Here is a 24,458-nt window from a genome sequence, read left to right as displayed (position 1 = left end):
CGTATCTAACTAAACTTGTCGTTTCTAATCACGTGTTTGTAAATCGAGTGCTCAAAGTGAATGCCTTTCCAAGTGAAACTGATATAAAAAATTGTGCTTTTGAAACCATGAAGCCATATTGTCGTGGGAGCAGTATGATCCATTTGAGATCACTGGTATCACATATTCGTCAACCATGAATTCCACCGATGAGATAACATGTTTCTTCATGGAAGTATATTGGACAAGGACAGTACACGATGTCACAGTGAGTGTCATATCATGTCTATTTAGCAGCGTCTTTGCACTGTCTGCAGTATTTGGAAATGGAATCGTCATGCTCGTAATCTGGAAGAAACGAGAACTTCATTCGCCATCGTTCGCTCTGTTATTTTTCTTAGCATCGTCTGATTTTCTTGTGGGATTTGTTGGCCAGCCCTCATTCGTTGCCTACAAGGTAGCGGAGAGTCTCAAAAAATTCAACGCGTATTGTAACTTGCGAATGATTGAGTTCTTTTGTGGATGGATAACTTCGAGTGTGTCCTTTATCATCCTCGGTGCATCTTCTGTCGACCGACTCCTCGCCTTAACGCTTCACTTGCGATACAAAAGCACGATCACAGTGTGCCGCATTACGATAGCCATGATAGCAGTGTGGGCTTTTTGCTGTATTGTCACTATTTTGAAGTTTTGGGTTCGAAACTGGGTCATCATTCCGGTTTCTTTTGTTGTTGTGAATATTTTTTCATCCACATTTTGCACGTGGAAGATATATCAAATTGCACGAAGACATCAAAGCCAAATAAATAGCCAAATTAAAAAAATAGCTCACTTGAGAAACGTACGAAACAGGTCACAAAACAACCCAGTTGATGCTTTTAAATGTAAAAAATCAGCCACTACCGTAATCTATCTTTATGGTATTATGCTGATGTTTTATCTCCCATTTATTGCAGTCAGTGCAGTAGAAGCGATTCAAGGCTATACGTGGTCGATAAAAATCGCTTATGATTATGCTACAACGATTGTATTCATAAACTCGTCGGTAAATCCTTTTATTTACTGCTGGAGAAATTCGCAAGTACGCCGAGCCATAAAAAACTATTTGAGAAAGCTGAGTTTTCGTGATAATTCAGGTACAGCTGGGGGAACTGTACATTCTAATTAAAATTAAACATGATTCAGTTTGATGATTGTCTGACTACAGATGCTTAGCCTACCTACATTAATGATTTAAATAACTATATGATTATTGATACAGATTAATTTTTTGGTCGGAATAGGAAAATAAAAACTTGTTAAGCTTTAGCCTAATTGACGTTTGCCTCATTATATGTTCCATTTGGACATTTATCAGTCGTTCTAAAGATAAACAGCACGTCCGACACTGGACTGATTGTCGCCAACTTCAACTTTTGATCTGTATGAGTTTAATCAACTTACTCTTTGTGTACCATGTTTATTTTCACATGTTTATTTTTTTATATAAAACCAGGTGAGAATGCTCCCTTGGTGATCGAAGAGGTAACAAAGACGAGTAGCGATATATTCTGCAACTCTTTTTATATTCGATCTCTTTAGCGAATGTTTGATAACCAGTGGAGTGACGTTTGACGTTTCAATGTTCTTTCAATGGAACTTCAAGTTGCGATGACCGCATAGGAAATGTGACGAGTCTGTCGCCACAATACACTTCGCCTGTCACCATTCAACATTAGCAAAATGTCAGTTATTATCCTTTTATGAAAAAAATAAAACATTGATAACAATCGATAAACTGTCATTCTATAAAAAACTGTCCACTGTCACAGTGGCTTATTCCTAACAGTCAATTGTCAGAGATAACACCTCCTTGAGACTTTCCAATTTTTTTACTATCATTTTCCTGTAGTATAACGTCTGCGTGCTAGTGTCAACAAAAACTGTGTGTTAATATACAGTTTTAATTGCGTTTGAATTCGAATAAACTTTTTATAATTTACCGTGTTCAAAGGCTTTGAAAACTTACCGTGGATATCAATGTGACCGTGTAAGTAAAAATTTAACGTGTCTCAACGCTCTCAAATTAACCAGTCACGGCCAGAAGCATCTGTTCGCCGTCTTTTTATCTTCCTCGTAAACGTTAGACGCGTTAGAGAGTCTGTCTATCGCTTATCCACGTCCGTCAGAACCGTCAGCCTAACCGTTAAAAGTAACTGATAGGGGAGACATGGAAGGGGTTAAGTACTTTGATCATTACGGTGTTAAATCGGGTAGGGTTTGGAAAAGAACTAGGAATACGCATTCACGTGTTCATCTTTTCAACTCTTGACGGAAAGTAGATGAACACAATTGAAATTGGCAAAATATTTCATTCGAACAGTAATGTGGAAGTCATTTTTTAGCCCTCGTCTTCTGGACTGATGCAAAACTCAAATATTCAAGAAAGAAAGAGCCCTGGGTAACGTAAACTATGTGGAACTTGCAGACACAGTATGTGGAACTGGGTTTGGAATTTTGGGCCTCGTCTTCAAACTGACGTGGAAATCAAAATGACATATAAGCGCAAAATAGTATTTGGAAATCATGCGGCAGTGATAGTTGCTCAACAGTGTCCCGCGCGTGAATGTTATACACAGACTTCTCAAATGCGCGTGCAATTACATGGGTGATGTTGATTCCTCTGTAGTCTGTCTTTCCCTTGGGAACGTCAACCTAGGGGAGGGGGGTTACGTGGGCTCTTTTCTATGATGAGGGCCAAGTACTGAACCCCAGGGACAAGTTCCAGATCCTGCACATTAAACGTGTAAAAATTTCCGCGTGGTCTCTCCACACCCAGACGGTATGAGGTCCGGTCCAGTGGCGGTTTTCTTCAGGTGCTGCAAACAGTTCCATAACAAATCAAAACAATCACAAAATTCTCGAACGTGCTCAGTTATCACCAGTTCTATTTGAACACCAAGAGGACAATGTACGCGTCATGCTTGTAATTGGACAGTGTCATAGGATAGTTGACACGTCATGCCTATGTCAGTGGACAGTACCTGCGCTGTTGTTGTGCATTTTGCCAAGTTATCTGTTGCTCAGTTTCATGAAAACGTATCACCTGTTTGATTTCTCAAATTTTGTCATAGTTGAGCCGGATCAATTGATAAAAGGACTTCTTGTCGTCCAATTCTGTCTGTTATTATACTCGTATTTATTAAATCGGACACCCACTACGCGGCCGTCCGATTTTGTCATCGCCCAGAATGCTATTGTCTTTCGCGACACGTACTTGCAGTGCCCATTTAATCAGCGGGCAGCATAATAATTTGCATATCCTGAACTAGTCGGTTGTGATTGGTCAGCAGGTAAAGCTTTGGGAATACATGAGTCTCTTTGCAGATTTCAGCTGCTGTCAATCAAACGGTTGGATGCGTAAAGTAAATCCCAAGGTGACATAAAGTGAACAATAGCAATAATTAACAATAGCCTCTTTTTAACAAAGCGTTTAGCAAATTCGTTTGCAGCGAATTCTTATATGGACTGACAGACTCCCGTTGGTCAAAATGTTATCGGAATTATAAAAATTAATATCATGAAAATAGAAAATAGAAAAAAGAAAAATTTAGAAAAAAAGTATCATGAAGAATCTACTTCGTTAAAATCGCTTCAAACGGTAGAGAAAAATATGAGCGATGCTTCCGACAACCGGCTTGTGAGTGCGACGATCGTCGAGATAGAACTAGAGTCTATCTTGCGACAATAATAGGAGTGTGGTTTCCATATGATAGTAACGATAGCTGAATATTTCTGCAGCGATCTCAGCGATCATATCTTAAAAGCTTTTACAGTTTTTTAAGCATTGTCTAGTTACCACCTCAATTTCAATACTAATTAGGCGGCATGTGCGCGATTGTTTGCGGAGGCGGAGCTTAGCATACCTTGATATTCTCGCGGGAAGTTTAAAATAGGTCACTTGTATTCTCGTGGGGGTCTCCAAAGGACAAATTTGGATAGAACACTACGATGCTTAGCAAACGTTTTCGAAATTCGCGTTTTGCGACTACTTCCAAAGTTTGGAATCCCTTGAAAATTTCTATGACGCTTTCTAGAATGTCAAATAAAAATAACCATATGGTAAAAGAGAAATCTAGCAATTGAGTGAAGATAAATTACGCCTGAAAGTGCGCTGAGATCGACTTCTCATACAAGCAGGATGCTAACATAGTCAATTTTCAAGGCAAATTTGCGACCTCTTCTGAAAGCGCAAGAACAAAGTGAGAATGATACACTATTCAATTGAACTTTCTTCTTTAAAAGCCATATGGTAAAAGTAGCATTTGAAAAGTAGTTTATCCGTAAACGAAGAGAACGTAAGCCTTCCTCGACATTTTCAGCCCTTTTCCTTTATTGTTTGACAATCATTTTCTAATTAGCTTTTAAATTTAGCGCCAGCGTCTCAATGAAAGTCCCGGATATGTCGCTGAATTCTGGGCGATGTTATTCGTTCGTATGATTACAGGCCAAATTCGACTTCATCGAGTCCTATTATCATTATTCATAGATTACTGGTTTAACGATTGACTCATTAACTTCAGTATTGTATCATGAGAGCAACACAAGTGCACCTCAAAACTTTGCAATGAATCTGGGAATCCAAACTGAATTCAAAATGATATCAGCTTTTACCTTTATCTACTCTACTTCCCTCCTTTCTAACTTACTTTTTATTCCATGATTCTGTCTGTTGATTTGACGCTCGTGCGTGCAAGCGATACGAAAAACTTTATCTGAGCAAAACGCAGGTGTTCTAGTTACCGATTAATGAACAAAAAACACCGATAATCATTCAGTTTCGCACCCAAAACTTAAATAAAGTTGCGATTGAGCGCTCAAAGTCCCGTTTGTGAATTCAAGGTGTCAGCAGTCTGGCCCTCTATCGCAGAGAGATTCCCAACCGCACGTTCACGAGTTACAATATATTCAATGAAAATTGTAGAATTACAGCGAGATGTCGGTTGGAGAGAAAGAGGGCACCGTGTGAAGCTCCATGTAATTAACATAACAATGCCTTCTCCTAATATTGCAATCAATGTAACCAGAGCGTACAAATCACATATATAATGCGAAACATCCAGTTATTTCTAGCCCGTAAAAATTGCCTTTAAATTCAAAGAAAAACATGTCAAGTTGGTTTTACTCACAGCCGATATAGACTTGTTGACCATTCAGTACCACTTTGCACGAAGTGTGAAAGGTTTTTGAAGTGGCCTTTTGTGAGTCAAATTACATGCTTGGGTAATCAAAATTTCTGGCCACTTAAAGAAATGTTACAAATTAAAAAGTAAATCTACTTATGTAAGTCACATTAGGCGCCTCAGTTCACTATGCACCTGCAAATACAATAGATATTAATATTCACAGACGGGCTTTCGTCGATGCCACATAAAAATTTGAGCGACATGTTTTTCCGTAAATTTCGTCCAATTTAATCAGTTACAATCGACTGTTTGAATATCTGATTCATTGCCAGAGGTCCTATTAAGCCTTTCCTAAACATCCAGAAGAATTCTGGGGCTTTCGCAAGATGAAAAAGATAAGGCAACATGAAAACGGATAAATATATTTTTTTGTTATTAGTATATGGGCAAATAAGGGCAGATGTCTGAGAATGTTGGTCTTTGGTAGTTATTCCCTTTTTTCTGCCTGATAAAAACTTGAAACTTTGCAATGTCAACATTAAATAAATTCAAAGACCGCTTGCTTCTTTTAAGTTTATCAAAGAACAAAATTTCCAAATATATAAAGATCTGGCTCCAGTGGTATAAAGGGCGCAGAATGCTATCCGGAGGATAATGAATCGCTATCCAGCGGATGAGTGATGGCAAACCGTACAGCGTTATCCACCGGATAGATATTATCCTGCAGATAGCGTTTCCCGACCTTCGAACAACCGGGGCCTGATTAGTGATATGTTATAGCACAAGAGGGGAATCGATAAAATTCAGTCACAAAACTAATCAAGGCTGATACTTACTGTATTTCTCAGTTCTTCGAACTGACAGTTTGAAATCGTAGTGAATGACGTCTTCTTGTAAACAAACAACGTTTTTTATTTTCATCCTGGCCCCGAAGGGTGGATAACGCTATGCACTGGATAAATCCCTATCCGTTAAATAGCACAGTATGTTTTGTGAAACACTTATCCGCTGGATAGCGATTTATCCGTTGGATAGAGTTATTCGCCCATCGAACAAACAGGGCCTGATTTCTGGCATGCTGCTGGTAACCCGAATGGACCTCTAGTCTATAAAAGATAACTGTGCCATTTTGTTGTGGGGAAGTAATGGCTTTTCCTTGACTTCCCAGATGTGCTAATGTGCCAACGATATCTGTGACGATCGATGTTCTGAAAGTAGAGAAAAAGTAATAATAAAGAATGATCTGTTATGAGCTCCAATTGCTCAACTGAGAGGGTAGCAAAGAAACCGAAAGTAATTTTGAGTATCAATGCAAAACAGATCTCAACGATAATATCACATATTTTTTTTTATCAGTTATTTATTTACACACTTATTTATTCATTTTGCACATACATCTTTTGTTTAATCATAGTATAGTACGAAAAAAAGTCAGGGAAACTGCGAAATATTGCTGTAAATAAGCTGTAAATCCATACTCTCCAATAGGAAACTATTTCCAAAATGCCATAAGCAGTTTTCGACGTGACAAATCTCTAACTCTTACTCAGTTAAATGGAAAGCAAAAGGAAACTACTTTCAATTTTACGAAAATTTTAAGATCTTTCAGAACCGGCCGCCAAACCAACAAGCTGAATACAGCAAGATGATGCAATTCTTGGGCAAATTAATCTCCCGAAAAACCTTTTAATGCCGTTTCGTATTTGTTTCATTCTCCAGCAGTAGATAACGGGATTGACGGACGAGTTTATGAAAACGATCAACGAAGCCCACTCGTAAGCGACTTTAACTAAATTTGTTTTTCCTTTGATAATTTCCACAGCCATAACGGCAAGGAAAGGAATATATAACATCAACATCAAGCCGAAAATATAAATTACTGTCATGGCAGACTTTTTACATTTACGTACGTTAAAGTTCCCTGCCAAGGACGGGTTAAGTGTTATTGCAACGTTCTGTTCCTTAATGCGCCGCTCGTGTCTTCGCGCAATTCGAAAAATTTTACCAGTACAAAACGCAATTACTACAGCAGCCGATAAATTAGTACAAACTGCGATAATGATCCAGTTTTGCACCCAAAATTTCAATATGGTCACAATGGAGCAAACCAGCCAAACAACGATCACTGCTATTATCACACGTCGTACTGTGATGATGTTTTTGTAACGCAAATGGAGGATTAAAGCGAGTAGTCTGTCGACAGAGATAGCACTAAGTGTAATAAAAGACACACCAGAAGTTATCCACCCAGAAAAAAACTGAATCAGTCGCAAGTTACAATACGCGCTGAAATATCTGAGGCTCTCCGCAATCTTGAAAGCAACGAAGAATGGCTGGCCAACCAATCCGACAAGAAAATCTGACGCGGCCAAGAGCAGCAGCAAAACCAAAGATGGCGAATGTAGCTCCCGTGTGCTCCATATTACAAAGATGACAATACCATTTCCCGAGATCGCAGTCAATGCGAGCAGAGCGCACAAAACGCATAAGACAACACTTGAAAATGTTTCTTTTTCGCCCTGTTCCCATCCAGTATAAAAGAAAAAGCACGTAAAGTTGGTCGCAGTCATGACAAACTAGAAGTCTATGAGGATTCACCCCAGTTTTAAGCTTTTTCTATAGCTCCTGCTTCAGAAAATTAAACTCTAGCATTCATCAAATTTTAGGCTCATTTGCCAATGAGCAATGCAGAAGGTATATTTGATCCTGCCTTGAGCTCCCCGTTTCAGAAAATTAGGCGGCGAAAAAACAATTAAACTGTTTGGTTCAATTGGTGCTAACGAGCTTTTTCAATGGCGCCATATTAAACGCAAATTTCAAATATACTTGTTCTAATATATCTTCATTTGAAAACTCGCCCCATTCAATCAACTTTCATTCGGTTTTGCATGCATGGCAATCTTTCTTATGTCCTCATTTTTTAAATTGCGAGATTTTCCAGGCAGCACATTCACCTGTGTTGAAAATACAAATGAAACTGGTTCAAACTCAGTAACCATTGATATTCTTGCGAGTATCTGGAAAGACGGGCAGCTGTCTCCGAGTATATTAATGAAGCCATGTCAATTCGTCTTCAATTTACCTTAGACAAAAATTGGATCAACAAATGGGCCATTAAAAGGATTTTTACAATATCGAAGTTGAATGAATTGAGAAACCCTTTAGTTTTTTTCATGGGAGAAGCTTAACATAGAGAGTTTCTAGAAAGTTCCAGGAAGCTTGGTAATCCCATGTGAATGAAGAAGCATTTTAATTGAACGATGTGGAGTTTCTGAAATATTCCATAATACTATAATGATGAATATAGTAATTCTGCAAGCTCCTGGAACCTTCTAGAATGCTATATGTGTAAAAGAACAAAATTACCAAGGCGATTGTCTAGATCTTGATGACTCAGAAACACAGACTCAAATCAAAGGCCTCCCAACGAGCAAGATTTCCTATATTTAAGACTCTCCTCAACCTTCATGTGCATGTGGGAAGTACTTTTCCGAATCAAATGTCAATCAAAACAGCACACACTGTTATTACGTAACTAGACAAACCGAAGGAAATGGAACAAAGCACGTACAAGATTAAGCGATTTTCATCTTTTATCTTGAGTTCTGAAAAAAAACTTGATATGCATCTATCGCTTTTTTCGTTGAAAATAGTTATCAAAATGGTCTTCTTTAACTGGAGTTTGTTTTTGGGAAAAGAAGAAATAAAAAATATTTACCGCTCACTGTGCTTGCTATTCCCGGATTCTCCAAAATTTAACTTTTGCACATGCACGCGTTACACTCAGGTGTCGATGGGTTAAAGCAATTCTTAGTTACCTCCAATCTCCATAATAAGGAGCTTGGGCCCCTCTTGACAAAATAGCAGACACGTACAACCACGCGAGACTCTTGAGTCAACTGATCGTTGTACGCAGTATTTTCCACTTCTCCCCTAACGACTGTTGTGGCTTATTTAAAAGTGTTTCTCTCATAAATCCATCATCTTCCCGGAAGGTTCATCAGTCTAGATCTAAAAATTCCAGAACCTAAATTTTGTCCCCACGAACGCACTTTATAATCAATGATCATTCCTTGCATAAGAACAGTTTAGAGGGGCTTGCTCAAAAGCCTCATAGTTCCCAAATCCGGTCTGGGCTCTAACAATGATTACCTATGCTAATTTTAATTTCACTTGGTTATTATCAATAATTTCCTTATTTTATTGCAGTTCTACTCTTGTAGACTTTTTTTTTTTTCATACAAAAAGGCATTCCGCGTTTTAAGATATTCCGTCATTCCGCGTCTTACGATATTCCGCCATCCGCTCATCCACCGTTCCACGGTTCTATCAGTTCTGTTGAATAACTCAAGGTAAATGTAGCGGCTCAATTTGGGCATAAGTCGTTGATTCAAACAGTAAATTGCTTTTCAAAGAAAAAATCTTCAATCCCCCATAATGAGCAGGTCATATCTATTAAGAAATGTCTGCAAGAAAAAGTTTTGATTTTATTTTATGCATTGGTGGATGCCACTGTGAAATTATTTTGAGATGTTTATCATCAGCAACGGGAAACATCGGGTCAAAATTGGGTCAAGATCGCAATATTCGATCGTTACACTCACTCACTCACCTACTTACTAATCCCGAAAGCAAATATGGCTACACCTCCCATAGGAGGCAGAGGCCACAAAAAAAAGAAAGTTCTTTCTTGGTTTTCAGTTGTTTGCATCATTAGTGACTGAAACTTCGCCCTAATATTATTACGATGGCGTGATGCTTCCCCATGAAGTTTCCATCGGTCGCTCAGCGGTAGTACTACATGTAAAACAGTAGATTCAGTTTTTAAGAAGGTGCGCCCTTTCAATAGTTACCTTGCTAAGCATAGTTAGATAAATAAGTTAGTTGTAAGGGACATTTTTTGTGTTGGTTAGATTATTCAAAATTATTCGCATGCATACAGCGAAGAGAAAACTTATTTGAAAGTCGACGAGAGAGCAACACAGACGATCTCCATTGTTTTAATACCTTTTCACCTGTACAAAATAAGGTCACATGTAGGCATGTCCTGCATAAGCACAAGCAAACATTGATCTCCTGTCCATTTTTTTATAGGTTACGCCTGGTGACTCGAGGATAACAACGCTAAAGATCACTCATGAAAAAATGCACGAAAACGGGTCAACCGCCGAGTTACCTCATGCAACTTAAAATATTGAATACACAACCTGCAAATCTGCAGGAGATTTTATCGATTATCTTACAGAACTGTGCTTGCTGCCCCACATAGAACTTCGTTAAGAAGAATGTGAGCTAACCCCATTCCCCAACCCCCCCCCCCTCGAAAAAATTAACAAAGAAACAAGTCACGGATAGAAAATATGACTACTTCATCTTTTCTACAGGAACTAGAGCAGGGTAACCAAGCATGCTTGCCCCAGGGGTAGCTTATCAATGTTTGACGCATTTCCGGGGTAAATCACAAGAACACAAAAGGTACTTTGGAGTGTTACACAATAACCAGTTCTTAGCTTTGCAATATTTGACGCATCTCCGGGGTAAATCACAAGAACACAAAAAGTTACTTTGGAGTGTTACACAATAACCAGTTCTTGGCTTTGCAATATTTGACGCATTTCCGGGGTAAATCAAAAGAACACAAAAAGTTACTTTGGAGTGTTACACAATAACCAGTTCTTGGCTTTGCAATATTTGACGCATTTCCGGGGTAAATCAAAAGAACACAAAAAGTTACTTTGGAGTGTTACACAATAACCAGTTCTTGGCTTTGCAATATTTGACGCATTTCCGGAGTTAATCACAAAGACACATATTATAGCCGCCACAAAATATTTGAATCAAATCGTGCAAAATCGTTCGATCTACAGTGAATGTTGAAGTTTGCCAAAATCGTTGTTTCCGCTGTGTGAAACTTTAATTGTGATGAGATCGAGTCACAAACAGGTTCACCGGTAGCTTGAGTGTCATGAAGCTACTTTATAACATAGCTAGTAAATTTGTGTAATCAAATTCAATTGCGCGAGCGTGCTTCATATTCCTGTTGTGCACGCTCATGGCGTCAGCAAACAAATCCCTCGAGAAAAAAAATTTCCATCGGCTTGGAAATGTTCTAAAACAATTGGTTCATACGTCAGCTGTGTGTTCATTGAGATATGAAGCACGCGGGAAGTTTGGAGAGCACTCAAGAACGCATCTTTCGTGCTCTCCAAACTTCCCGCCTGCTTCATATCTCGATGAACACACGCTGATAAATGAACCAATTGTTAATTTGCGGTTGGTAAATATTGTTTTTTATTACAGGTTAGTCAAGTTTTAATTTCCAGTGAGGCTTGCACTTGTCCCACAATCGCAAGATTATTGTCAGTAGATGCACGCTGAAGAGACTGAAGGACTGGTAAGATATTTAACAAATTTTGTTGCGGGTATGTTGTCTTCACCCTTTACTACAACACCACCATGTACGCGCATATATTTCAAGAGCATCGGCGTTGAAATTGACCCCGATGTAAATAACTTGATAAGAACAACCAAATCGAGACCAAGATTAAAAAGAATTTTCACTCACGCCCGACATTCTCATCGGGCTAAACCGCGGAGAAACATGTTGTAGAACTTCGCTGACTCGAACTCTAAAGGGAAACAGTCTCTCCTTTCACGCGAATTCCGTCGGGCGAGTAATGAACAAGCCTGTGAAATACAAAAAAATTGATGTTCGCGCACCCTGCAGTGCGGAACTTTGGGAGTCTCTTACTCTCATAGTTCGCAGCGCGCTGACAGCGATCAAAACTTTTTTTCAACGATTTTTTTAACGGTATCCGGTCAATTTGCCACCACAACAAACTCGCCACCACTGAAAGTCAAATCGCCTTCGGTGGCGATTGACTTTTTCGTTATGTGTAGCCTGTCGTATGAAACTTGCATTAATTGAAAGCTAAGATGAAGTAGTGTATTGAAGAAGATTGTGATAAGTTTGCGTAGAGCGAACCCAGAGTGATTTTCGCCGAGTGATATTCGCTTGGTGATTTTCGTCGATGTTTATGAAATCGTATGAAACTTAAATCAAATAAAGGCGTAGAAGTAGCAGTATTTTGCGAAGTTTACAGAAACGGATTTAGCGTCCTTTCTTTGTTGAAAGCCGCACAAAGAATGTGGACGTGACAGTACAGTAATTTATGACGTCGATTTAGCGTCTGTTTTGTGTGATTAGCAAATAGAAATTTAACAGCTTTCTTGCGTAATAAGTTTTGTCTAACTTCGCTCTTGTACGACGCTTTTTTTTTCATTAAATAGTTCTTTTACTGTTGATAAATCTTTTTCGTGATATCGTGAGGTTCGGCCGTCTATAGGTACTAACGACAAGTTTTGTCCTCACAAACACAATTCGTAATCAAACCTAATGAAACTTATATCAAATGAAAGCCTAGATTCTGAAGTTTTACTTATCCTTTTAGTTTTGATGATGCGAAATTGAGAGTGTGCGCAAAATTTTGCTCAAAGCGAGTTGGCGTCTTCTTGAAATCGGTCACTTTGAATTAATTAAAACAATAAGTAGTATTCAAATTTTCGATCAACATTGTTGCAGAAGGAAACGAACCGTCTTGGCACCAAGACCGGCTATGAAAAGAATGTAACAGTTAATTTTGTTTTTTTACAGATTATGGACGGTGATTTGCAATCGGGTCGTGACTTCGAACCAGTGATAGTATGTGAGGTACGTGGAAGGGAGGAGGGTATCATTTCATTCCTAAAATTGATATTTTACTTGTTTACGCCAACCGGCTTTTTGCCGGTAAGTGGTTATAGCTTAGTGAAAAAGTGGGATGGAAAAATGGGCACGAAGATCAGACTTTCGCTGCCATTTTTCTCGAAAAGCGCTTAGCGTCATTCGCTGTAATGTAGCTCGAGTAGTTCGATGATCTATAGCCTGGAACAGGATATTACCTGTGGAGGCGTTTGGCTTTATAAGGAACGTATAATTTCGGTATTAAGGACGGCTCTTCCGGTCCACGTAGAGGTGTTCTAAGTTTGTTTGTGTTCTGACAGATGGCTTGTCGTGAGGAATACGAACCCATGGACGAACCGAAATTCTGCATGTTCATGAACGATACCAAGTATACCGTGATGATAATTGATAAGGATGGGACTCGATCCTTGAATCCCGGTGAATCAACAACAAACTACGACATCCCTGGCTTCGATGTGATTCTTGTCCTGAAGCTACGGAAGAAAGACGCTAGAATCGATTTCCCATCGTGCAGATTTAATGACTCAACTCAAAAAATTAGTCAGATCTTTGCAAATGAAATAAAGGAAAATTAACTCAAGATGTCCGCGGAGAGAAGTTGGTAGCTTGTATTTTTTTTTTTAATGCGAAAAAAGGTTTTTTGTTGTAATGGGACTTCTGCTTCAGGTGTATGTAATTAAAAGAGATCAGGACAACTCGTAGAATGATGCCTAATCATGTTTACTCCTTTGATCGCAGCTTTGAACTAGCCGCCAGGATTAACCTCCGCTAGCAGCCATAAGAAATAAAATGTTTCAAGCTAAAATTTCCTGCACTACACCTCACAGAGAGAATGTTACAGCCTCTCGACTCCGCTCTTGACTCTATTTCTCGTTACGCAATAGACAACTAGAATAAAACAAGATAGCTTTCACCTCCGCAATCAGATAGAGGTACCTGTGTCCGACACCGTCACTGACGTTGCTTAAACTGACAAAGTTTACTGGAGATATTCAAGCCTTGTCCGGCCATTTTAGGGGCGAATCACAGTGGAGCGTACGCAAACTTCTAAAAAATCACGAGTATATGCCTCTCAAATTCTTTTCCCGATGAGACCTGCCACGGTAGAAAATAGCCACTTGAGTAAGTTTGGTCTTCCATAGTTTTTTTTTGGAAAAGAAAAGAATGCGGAATAGGAAATACTCCATGATAAAGTCATAGATAATTTAGTAGTATTGGCAACATAAGCCTCCTTTTTAGAAATTCAATGCAATTCGTTGGCTAAGAACTTATAAAAAGGCGCTACTGTGCTGGGCAGTCCAATTATGAAATCGATTGAGATTCCTAACAAGCATATACCTCTCTCAAGAAGTTCGAAAGAACTCCTCTGTAGTAATCATGAGAAACATTTTGAATAGAGGCATTTTTTTTTCGAGATTGTATGAAGGTGGCTAGCGTTTGGTCACAGGCTTAACTAGAAGTAGGAAATGCTTACGACGTAAAATTTATGCAATTTGGGGAAGTTTAAATTATTTAAATAACCGCATTTATAAGGTCATAAGTTTCATCCGTCAAGAAACAAAACTTATTCGAACGTTTACAAAAAAAGGAATTCCCTGAAAGTTTCCATGATTTGCAGACACCTTTTGAGATATATTTGTAAGGAATAGTTTGGTTTAAATTGCGCGTTGGCGAAACGCTACCGTGAAATTATTTCCAGATCAGTTATCGCATTTTGTATATTTTCACGGCGAAAACTGAAATAATAATATTCTCGGATCTGCTAGGCATAATTCCTTGCTTCAAACGGCAAATGTTCTCGCTTCAAAGAAAAAAGTTTCCTTCTAATTTTTCATGATGCACCGATCACACCTAGCAATTAAGATATTTCTACAGGGAAAAGTTTTTTTTCCAATCACCCGCCGGCAAGAGGCCATCGTGAAGTAAGGGTGAGATGTGTATCGTCTTCTGAAGTGCTACGGCAAGACCTGAAAAATTATATCTTGGGTCTCGTCATACACATAATAATTTGCTTCAAAAGACATTCTTCTCCAGTTAGTGTATGACGCGCCCAATGCAAATGTCGAAGTACGAAGATAATACGAAACGAGCGACTATTAACATCGGGTCAAAATCGTGTGAAGTTCGGCATTCTATTGTTACTTCGCCTCACTGACTCATTTCGACGTCTTACGTGGCTTTGCCATAGCCACAACAAATTACTCCTACATGCAGGCATAAGTTCTGTCGCACTTTATAACCAACTTGATATTGATATTCGGAGGACAATTAGACTCAATGATAGCTGTCATTCCTGTCAATAATCATGATATTGATGATGACAACAATGATGATGCAAAATGATGACTACGGATAGTGATGTTAGTGAGTGCGGCACGTAATAATAATTTTTCTCACAACAAAGACACCAGCTGCGGTTTTCCAGTGTCATAATCTGCCGGGTAAATTACAGTCATAAACTTCATCCATGTAGACGACCTCGGGACTGCAAGATATGTATCCAATCAACTTCCACCTTCAAGACATCTATATTCGTCATTATGGATACTATATTACAGACTTTAAGTAATTCGTATATATGCAGTTGATAAAAGAGTTTTAGATCCACATTTGGACTGTTCACCGCAAACGTCAAACTGCGGTCAGCGGTTTGTGGTTAGAGGTTAGAAGTTTCAAGACTTTCAGCTTTTTAGATCGACGTCGGATTTCACCTGAAAAAAAATCAACATGTGCACAGTCATCTTGAATTACACAAAGGATGGAAGTCCTTTCTTTCAAACACAAAATCTGGCCGAAAAATTGGTTTACTATAGCGTTCCAGAGGAATGGTTATAAACAAAAGACTTCACTTCACATAAATTTATGGAACATGCGCCAGAACTTTTGAACAGATAGACAAAAAGTGTCAAGGGAGTTCAACTAAGTTCAAACGTGGACGGCAAACGGCGAACGTGACCGCTGGAGTCTGGTCACGTGACTCCTAGACGTATTCAAGAACAAACGTGGATCTTAAACTATCATTATCATCATTTTAATTCCCATCATTGGCAACACATCTATTGTTATTATTATCAATATTGTTATTGTTATCATCATTATTGACAGGAAGGACAGCTATCATTTAGTTTACTTGTCTTCCGAATTTCTATATCAAGTTTATTACGAAACGCTTCAAGTGTTGTTATAAAGTGGGACAGGTATTACAAAGTACGACACAAGAAATCCGACAGGTGTACAAATCAAATCGTACGAAGAGTGGAACACAACAAAACTCATACGATCTACAGATAGATCACTCGAAAATGCCTTCGGTCCGCCATTAAGCCTAATTACCTCAGACAAAGAGCATGGAACGGACAAGAACGTAAAACAGAGGCATAAATTAGAGCGCGCATTAAAAAAATTACCGATTATGATTTAAATGCCTCCCTTAGCCTAAATCTCCTCACAAAGCAACAAAGCAATTATAAGCTACTGAAAAGAACTAGACTAACGAGCAGTCCCTCCTTTTCGGCGAAGTCCGTCACTCGAGTAAAAAAAAAAACAAAGATTTGCCTCCACTACTCAACCGGGCACACAAAGTGTTGATATCTGGGTGTGTTGGCCAGCCAAGCCACTGCACCGTTTATTTAACACAAATATGTTTACAAGGGTTTACTATAATTACAATTGAAGGAAACTGAATGCGCCAAAGCCGGACAAGAAAACCCCTAAAAAACCAGCAGGTGGAAACCCCCAACCAAGGCAGTGGTGCCACCCTCGGGGTTTTATAGCGTGCAATGAATAACATGATATACACAACTAGATAACAGTTAATTAAAGATGTGTGTGAGTACAGTTCTGTGTAAAATCTGATGTGAACCTGACAGAATTTTAGGAAAAAAGATAAAATAACTAAATAAAGTTAAACGAAAGCTAGCAACTTAACACAGTGGAGACTGACCGTAGAATGCCTCGCTCTAATGAAGACCTCAAATTACAAACTGCAATCCCAATACTCTCCGTGCACCTCGCACTAACCCCTAGTCCTCCGATACGTGCCGGCAAAATGTTAATTTAAGCTAATGACGATTATCACAAATTACAATAAATGAAAAAAAAATCAATGTTAGCGCACCGTGGGGAGCTCTTGGAGTGACGTCGATGCACCCCGGGAGCTCAATGGGTAAGGGGCCTCGAAAAGTAGGGCCCACAGACTAGGCCCAAGACCATGCGCATTTTCAGGCGTCACATTTTAGTCACAATGTATGAGTTGCCAGTAATCGGATTTTTGTGTTTGCGCACAGGAATCTGGGATCCCCACGGGGAAAACATTGCAACTCGCTTGAAGGAAATGTATAGCAAAAGGTTGTTCCGACGTCCAAAAAAAAAGAGTTTAGAGAGATTATCGCTTTTTCACCGCTCTTTTATTAGAAATGAATTTGGGTAATGCTGATACAAGGGAAGTGTAAGTTTGTGTGAAAAACCATGAAATATGTAGTAAAATCTACCGATTAGTCTCTCCCTAAGTTCCCGTGATCTTTCTTTCCTGACAAGATCCTTCAAGGAGTTCGAGAAGAAAAGTTGCAGCTCAAAGACTTCCGGGTTTTTTTCACACAAACTATCGCTTGACCTAGGGATGTCCTAGGTCGCTTATTTTATCCTTTCAAAGAGCAACAGCTCGATAAAAATAATATCCATCTCCGCTGACGACGACTTCTCTCCTTTGAGGAGTTATATTTTCAAACGTCGTAATTTGTTTATTAAATACGTTAAAAAGTGCGAAAACAGACTGTACCTATATAAATACAACTGAAAGACTTAAATGAGTTATTTCCTGGCGATTTATGGCTAATTTTGTAATATTTCGAGACCATTGCGCAATGACGATTCACAATAGACCTTACGCAAGGAAAGAAGTTTTTCAGTATTTTTCATAATATATTTCGTGGTAATTCGAACAAAAACTTGTACTTCCCTCGTATCAACATTATCTTTATCCATTAATGACAAAACTGCAGCGAAAAATCCGTAATCTCTCGGCAAAATCTCTTTTTTGAACGTCCAAATAACCTTTCGCCATACATTCCTTTCTAGCGAGTAACAATGTTTGCCCCATGGCGATCCCAGAAATCTGTGCGCAAACGCAAGGATCCGATTACTGGCAACTCAACTTCATTTATAAACTAATGCACATGGCCGCGGAGGCTTAAAAGTTCGACAAACATTTGTTTACTTTTGTTTTCTACCATGCTTTCGAATTCTGTTCTAAATTTGTTCTGTTGCTGAAGACATTCTGTTGCTAAAGAAAGTATTGCGCATGTTTAGGATTTCCTCTTTTGTGTGACGTTTCACTTGCAACGTTGCAAAAATTTTAGAATGTAAGAGCCCTCAGTCTTTTATGGTCAAGAAGATGAAAAGGCATTGAATTTAAAGTATTCCGCTGAGTCAATATTTGACTCTGTTTCTTTATTTCTGCACAGTGCATTTGGCTTATTGTTAGAACATAAATACTCCATCGCGATGGAGAGACTGTTCTGGTGTACTTTGATATAATCGTAGCATTTTCTAACACCTTTCCACCAAGTGAATGTATTGAGTATTCTCTTGCTTTTCCCGTTGTAATAAAATTGTCGCACTTTGTGATAACACTTGTCACGCTTTGTGATGACACTTGTCACACTCTTTGATAACACTTGTCACACTCTTCGATAACACTTGTCGCACTTTATAATAAACGTGGTATAAATGGTCGGAGCTGACCTAATGAGAACCATCATCCCTGCCAATAACGACAACGATAAAAACTTGAATTGGCCGCTGAAAAGAGATTCGAGAGCTGACGTCTCAGTTGATAAAACCACATGATCCTGTAATAACTAGTTTTATTGCTCTCCTATAGATCTTCTCAGTGTATTTCTAACAGCATGGCGTATCTCCTTAATTCTCCAACAGTAAACCAGTGGATTCAAACAGGAGTTCACGAACACGATAGTTGTTGCGTAGTCATAAGCAATCTTTACCTTTAACGTGTATCCAAAAAGTGTCTCCAAGAACATTGTCACACAAAATGGAAAATAGAAAAGCAGGAATAAACCATAAACGCATACTACAGTTACAGCAGATTTTCTACATTTGAGCATGTTTACCGTGGAGAGTTGGGCACTCTCCTGTTGCTGTTTTATCTGACGCTGGTGTTTGCGAACGATCCAAAAAATTTTCAAGGAACTTACTGCTGTAACCAGAAACGAAAGAAGTATTGCGACCAAGGGAAAAAAAATCCATTTTTTTATCCAAAATCTTAAGATGACAACAGTTACGTTTCCAATCCACAAAAAGATAGCGACTTTCAGTACCCGAGAACCGGTCACAATTGAACTGTACCGTAAATGTAAGGTCAAAGCAAGAAGTCGATCAATGGAGACAGCGCTCAAAGTGAACAAAGACACCCCAACTGTTATCCAACCAGATATGTTTTGAGTCATTCTCAGGATGCAATAAGCTCTGAAGTTATGCAAAAGTTCTGCGATCTGATAAGCCACGAACAACGGCTGACAAATCAGTCCGACCAATAGATCGGAGGCAGTGAGACAAAGCAAAAGCATAAAGGACGGCGAATGAAGTTCTGGAGTCTTCCAAATGACATTAAGAATGATTGTATTTCCTGTAGATGTTAGTAGGGAAAACACTGCATTAAAAATACATGTAAAAATACTCGCAATAAAGGTATCTCTAGTTTGTTCCAAGTTTAAGTCCAAAATGGAACATCGTAGATTGGTTCCGTTCATGTTGAAGATAAAAAATAGAACTCAGTGATGAGATTTGGAACATGCTGAACGGAAACATCAAACCAATCGAATCTAATTTTCAATTTTCATAAGTACGCGCTTCATTCAACAGTAGGACACCTGAATAAATGCATTTGACAGTTTAGTTTGCTTAATAAGAATACATTCAAAATGACACGGTGGGAACTGAAAATTGAAAATCATCGCCGTTCAAATTGGAACAATTCAGGGACGTGCAATTAGAAAATTTACTAACCTTTCTCATTAATGAAATTATTAATTCATTCCCAATTTATTTAGAACTCTAAGAGGTAAGAGATATGGACACTTTATTTTTGACATTGTGAGCCGGAAACTAACAATTGCTGTTATTAACAGTGAAGGGAACGCTCTTTCAAAAACACCCACTTAAAAAAATTTAATCATAGAGCAGGAAAACTTTGCGAACGTTATGTTAATGCTTATTCAGAATGGATGAAATTATTCATATCACGAAAATGGCTATGAATGTCTACCGACGAAAACAAAACCTATTCTATTAGTGACAACAGACCCTAGGAGACAAATTATAGAATAGTTGAGATTATTATCTTTGGCAATTGAGTTAGGTGAAAATTATGAATGACTAGTAGTATTCTAAATTTAAATACAAAATTGCGATGAATAGTAATTCGATATGAACCCTCGCTGGTCTTGTTTAGAGACCATAGTCGAAAGGGTTTTCATCAGTCTTCTTCAGCAAACTTTACGTCATGAAGGCAAACACATCACCATGACTGTTGATTTTTAAATATGACAACTTCGTTTTTACCCAATAATAGCTTCCAGCTTTGGGACAAATTTTTTGTATTTTTGTCGCTCGGTTTCTACTTAATTAAATACGTCAATAGCAGCTTCTCAGCGACACGTTATTAAGAATCATGATGATTGCTGCGCGTTACTTCGAACGTGAACATAACTTTTTCCGTGTGAGATGTTCCTGTCAAAGTTAGTTATGTGGGTGAAACTCATAGGATGGCCATGACACGAGTTCCCTCTTAGGAATGACGCAGCAACAAAAACAGCATTAAATGTCGGACATGCGCAAGTGGATTATTGTTCGGTAAAGTCAAATCTTGATAATCAGCGAAGTCAGTGGAAGTGAGTTTGCGCCTAATCAAAATATCTGACAACCGGCACGTTTATTTTTGAAAAAGTTAGGAAACAATGTGATCTTTTATAAACGGCTTTTGCTTCCTTACAGAAAAAAAAAAGAAAGAAAGAAGGAGAAAAATAAGAAAAATTAAAATTACTTTGACGGCAATTCCCCCTGATATTTTCCCGAGTTTCCCTTGAGAGCAGTTTTAACAGCATGGCGTATCTCCTTAATTCTCCAGCAGTAAAGAAACGGATTCAAACTGGAGTTAACAAATACAGCAGTTGTAGTGTAGTCATAGGCAATCTTCACCTTTAAGGTGTACCCAAATAGTGCCTCTGCGAACAAGGTCGAGCAAAATGGAACATAGAAAAACAGAAACAAGCCATATATAGAGAGTGCAGTCACGGCAGATCTTCTACATTTGAGTGCATTCACTGTGTTCATTTGGATGTTTCGTTGCTGCTGTTTTATCTGTCGCTGGTGCTTGCGAACAATTCGTACTATCTGGAACGTGCTTGCAGCTGTAACCAGAAATGAAATCAGTAACACCACTAAAGGAATGATGATCCAATTTCTTATCCAAACCTTTAACAAAACCGCAGTTATACAACCTGTCCAGAGAAAACACGCGACATAAAGCACACGGTGAACAGTCACAATTGTCCTGTATCTTAGATGAAGAGTCAAAGCAAGAAGTCGATCAACGGAGACACAGCTCAAAATCAGCAAAGATACACCAGCCGTTGTCCAGCTAGATATATTTTGAGTCATTCTCAGGATGCAGTAAGCCCCGTAGTTATCTGAAAGCTCTGCGATCTGATAAGCCACATAAAACGGCTGACAAATCAGTCCGACCAGGAGATCGGAGGCAGAAAGACAAAGCAAAAGCATAAAGGACGGCGAATGAAGCTCCTGAGTTTTCCAGATGACACGAAGAATGATAAAATTCCCTGTAGATGTGATTAATGAAAACACCGCGTTAAAAATACAAGTGAGGATACTTGCAGTTATGGTTTCTTTACTTTTTTCCAAGTTAATATCCAAAAAGAAACAATTTGAATACGTTTTGTTCATGACGAGGGCGAACGTGACACTGATACAAGCTGGGACTTCACAAGAAAAATATGAAGCTATATACTGATAGAAATACATAATTTATAACACACGTCTTGCAATTAGTAGTTATACAACTCAGAAAGTGACGACAAAATATTTGTTTTTGTAAATGGTAAAAACATCACTAAGGAACAAATACTTCTTGAAAATGTCAACTTTTCTTCGGCACGGAAACAATTCTGGCAGTTGAAATTGGACAGACCTAGCGCTTCATCAAAAAGAGAACAACTGAGCTTTTTTTCAATGTATTTTCGTGTATGAAATGAGAACGACTGAATGTCAGCCAATACCGTGGAAAGCAAACAATTTTTCGGTTAACTTTACATTTCCTGCGTTACGCTGCCCAGAAAGAAAATAATTTACAGCCTTTCGACTCTGCTTTTAACTCTGCCATCTCGTTATTCAATTAACTACTCCTTACCCATTAATTATCAGTCGACCGTTTTTGACTCGGGAATCAAATATACGCGCCTGTGTATGTGTGACAGCATCGGTGACGTTTTCTATGAATTCACCGATATACATACGTGTAGTTGTCATGGCTGTCCGGGCCTTCAGCGAAGGATGCGTCGAAGATGAAATGAAAACCAGTTAAAGTGGAGAGATCCTGACCTAAAGCTTTTCATTGACAAGGACTACAATTTTTGAATGAAATATTCAAGACTTGTCAACTTCAAAGACAAAAGGCGAATACAAACTATTACGTAATCCCAACTACGTCTCTCTTGTTTCTTTTCTTTTTTCTTTTCTTTATTATGAAAATAATAAATTAAGCAACCTTTTTCCCTGGTTTTTCCTTTTCGAAAAAGAAAACCTGAATGATCGCGTCAGAGATAATCTAGTTGCGTTGGAAACGCTAAAAAGCGGCTGTAACTGAGTTCCTAACAAAGGTTTTGACCAAGAACATATGATAGAGACGAAGCTTTTTCAAAACGTGATATAGGCGAACTGATAAGGGCCAGAAAAAGAGCAGTGTTTATCAATTTATTTATTTCTATAATAATTTATTTTTCTTTCCTTTAATTTTTTTATTTTTATCAGTTCTTTATTTATTAAGTCTATTTACTTCAAGACTTGAATACGTTCACATCATCTCTGTAAAGAGTAATTAAGGCGTAAAGTGTTGATCTTCACAAAAGATCTACGTGTTTTATCAGGACTTTATCAACTGACGGAATGGATTTTATTTGATGAAGCTTTTCTTTTAAATAAGGTCTTAATGCGAAGTCGAATCTGTTCCATTCTCCAACAGTAGATAACGGGATTTACTGAAGAGTTTATAAAAACAAGCAGTGAGGCCCACTCGTAAGCGATTTTAACTACCTTTTCATCGCCTTTGATCATTTCCATAGCCATAACGACGAGGAAAGGAAGATAAAACATCAACATCCAGCTAAAGACATAAATTACTGTCGTGGCAGACTTTTTACATGCACGAATGTTAATATCCTTCGTTCGGATTGAGCAACTAGTTACTATATTATTTTGTCCAGTGATTTGACGTTCGTGCCCTCGAGCGATACGAAAAATTTTACCTGTGCAAAAGGCAGTTGTTGTTATGGCCGATAATTTACCAATAATCGCAATAATGATCCAGTTTTGCACCCAAAGCTTTAGTGTGGTTGCCACCGAGCAAACCAGCCAAACGATTATTATTGCGGTTATCACACGTCGGACTGTAATGATGCTTTTGTATCGCAAGTGAAGATGTAAAGCAAGAAGTCTGTCGACAGAGATGCCACTAACAGTTATAAAGGACACGCTAGAACTTATCCACCCACAAAAGAACTGAATCAGTCGCAGGTTACAATACGCGCTGAAAGATTCGAGGCTCTCCGCTATCTTGTAAGCAACGAAGGATGGCTGTCCAACCAATCCCACAAGAAGATCAGACATGGCCAAGCAAAACAACAAAATGAAAGATGGTGAATGAAGCTCTTGTGTTTTCCATATAATGAACAATACGATGCCATTTCCTGATATGGCAGTTATTGCAAACAGCGCGCATAAAATACACAACACCACACTTGCTATTTTTTCTTCTTCATCTAGCTCCCATTTAACTTCAAAGAAAAAACATGTTAAGTTGGCTGTAAACATGGCGAATCCGCCCGCGTCGCTATCGAGTCAGAGACCACTTGGCAAGGCTTAGCTGTAAATGAATGGCAAATTTGTACCTTGGGTTTGGACCTCCTAGTAATAAATCTTTTTGTTTCAGTCGAGTTCGGTACCTTATGTTGATCAATATTTCGGTGCGATGTCATTTTCGCCGCCCTGGACCATTGTGCGCCTGCATAGGCCCCTGGTGCCTGTAAATAAATACCTTTCATCTGACGCCGAAAAAACATCTGTATCACCCCATATTAACATTCAAAATATATTTTGCATGTCGAGTTTCCTTTCAATTAGATTATGTATTCGGTTGTTGATTTGCAATATACTCCACTGAAGAGCTCAAAGGCTCTGATAACCTATTCCGTCGTTATTAAACATTTACAGGCATGAAAAAAATGAAACTTTCATTTAACCGATGTTATTTTTATCGAGCA

At 38.6% G+C, this 24,458-nt stretch overlaps 5 protein-coding genes across 5 annotated transcripts; 2 read left to right on the top strand and 3 right to left on the bottom strand.

Annotated features, from left to right (window-relative positions):
- Positions 1–86: 86 nt before the first annotated feature.
- Positions 87–1,253, top strand: LOC131794263 (melanocyte-stimulating hormone receptor-like). Its single transcript, XM_059111775.2, has one exon. It carries the CDS (start codon positions 176–178, stop codon positions 1,145–1,147), a length of 972 nt encoding a protein of 323 aa, XP_058967758.2. The 5' UTR covers positions 87–175; the 3' UTR covers positions 1,148–1,253.
- A 4,995-nt stretch (positions 1,254–6,248) lies between these two features.
- LOC136279630 (adenosine receptor A3-like) lies at positions 6,249–7,714 on the bottom strand. Its single transcript, XM_066163571.1, has 2 exons — positions 7,055–7,714; positions 6,249–6,352 (listed from the first exon to the last, which is right to left on the bottom strand). Exons 1-2 carry the CDS (start codon positions 7,712–7,714, stop codon positions 6,251–6,253), a joined length of 762 nt encoding a protein of 253 aa, XP_066019668.1. The 3' UTR covers positions 6,249–6,250.
- A 3,284-nt stretch (positions 7,715–10,998) lies between these two features.
- Positions 10,999–13,468, top strand: LOC136279838 (uncharacterized). Its single transcript, XM_066164169.1, has 4 exons — positions 10,999–11,134; positions 11,445–11,538; positions 12,799–12,855; positions 13,188–13,468. The coding sequence occupies exons 2-4, from the start codon at positions 11,512–11,514 to the stop codon at positions 13,461–13,463; spliced, it is 360 nt and encodes a 119-aa protein (XP_066020266.1). The 5' UTR covers positions 10,999–11,134; positions 11,445–11,511; the 3' UTR covers positions 13,464–13,468.
- A 4,859-nt stretch (positions 13,469–18,327) lies between these two features.
- Positions 18,328–19,655, bottom strand: LOC131794369 (melanocyte-stimulating hormone receptor-like). Its single transcript, XM_059111897.2, has one exon. The coding sequence runs from the start codon at positions 19,653–19,655 to the stop codon at positions 18,753–18,755; it is 903 nt and encodes a 300-aa protein (XP_058967880.2). The 3' UTR covers positions 18,328–18,752.
- Positions 19,656–20,943: 1,288 nt separating this feature from the next.
- Positions 20,944–21,867, bottom strand: LOC131794199 (histamine H2 receptor-like). The gene has a single exon (XM_059111719.2). The coding sequence runs from the start codon at positions 21,865–21,867 to the stop codon at positions 20,944–20,946; it is 924 nt and encodes a 307-aa protein (XP_058967702.2).
- Positions 21,868–24,458: the final 2,591 nt, after the last annotated feature.

The sequence above is a fragment of the Pocillopora verrucosa genome, chromosome 3, assembly GCF_036669915.1.
Source record: "Pocillopora verrucosa isolate sample1 chromosome 3, ASM3666991v2, whole genome shotgun sequence".
Classification (NCBI taxonomy): domain Eukaryota; kingdom Metazoa; phylum Cnidaria; class Anthozoa; order Scleractinia; family Pocilloporidae; genus Pocillopora; species Pocillopora verrucosa.
This window is presented reverse-complemented; position numbering and strand designations above follow the sequence as displayed.

Bases quoted from the DNA above. Each gene is read 5' to 3' on its own strand.
- LOC131794199 (XM_059111719.2), bottom strand. From the start codon at position 21,867: ATGAACAAAACGTATTCAAATTGTTTCTTTTTGGATATTAACTTGGAA.
- LOC131794263 (XM_059111775.2), top strand. From the start codon at position 176: ATGAATTCCACCGATGAGATAACATGTTTCTTCATGGAAGTATATTGG.
- LOC131794369 (XM_059111897.2), bottom strand. From the start codon at position 19,655: ATGAACGGAACCAATCTACGATGTTCCATTTTGGACTTAAACTTGGAA.
- LOC136279630 (XM_066163571.1), bottom strand. From the start codon at position 7,714: ATGACTGCGACCAACTTTACGTGCTTTTTCTTTTATACTGGATGGGAA. The intron at 6,353-7,054 runs GTACGTAAATGT...CTCTACTTTCAG, and splicing joins CCTTGGCAGGGAACTTTAAC to AACATCGATCGTCACAGATA.
- LOC136279838 (XM_066164169.1), top strand. From the start codon at position 11,512: ATGCACGCTGAAGAGACTGAAGGACTG. The intron at 11,539-12,798 runs GTAAGATATTTA...GTTTTTTTACAG, and splicing joins CTGAAGAGACTGAAGGACTG to ATTATGGACGGTGATTTGCA. The intron at 12,856-13,187 runs GTACGTGGAAGG...GTGTTCTGACAG, and splicing joins AACCAGTGATAGTATGTGAG to ATGGCTTGTCGTGAGGAATA.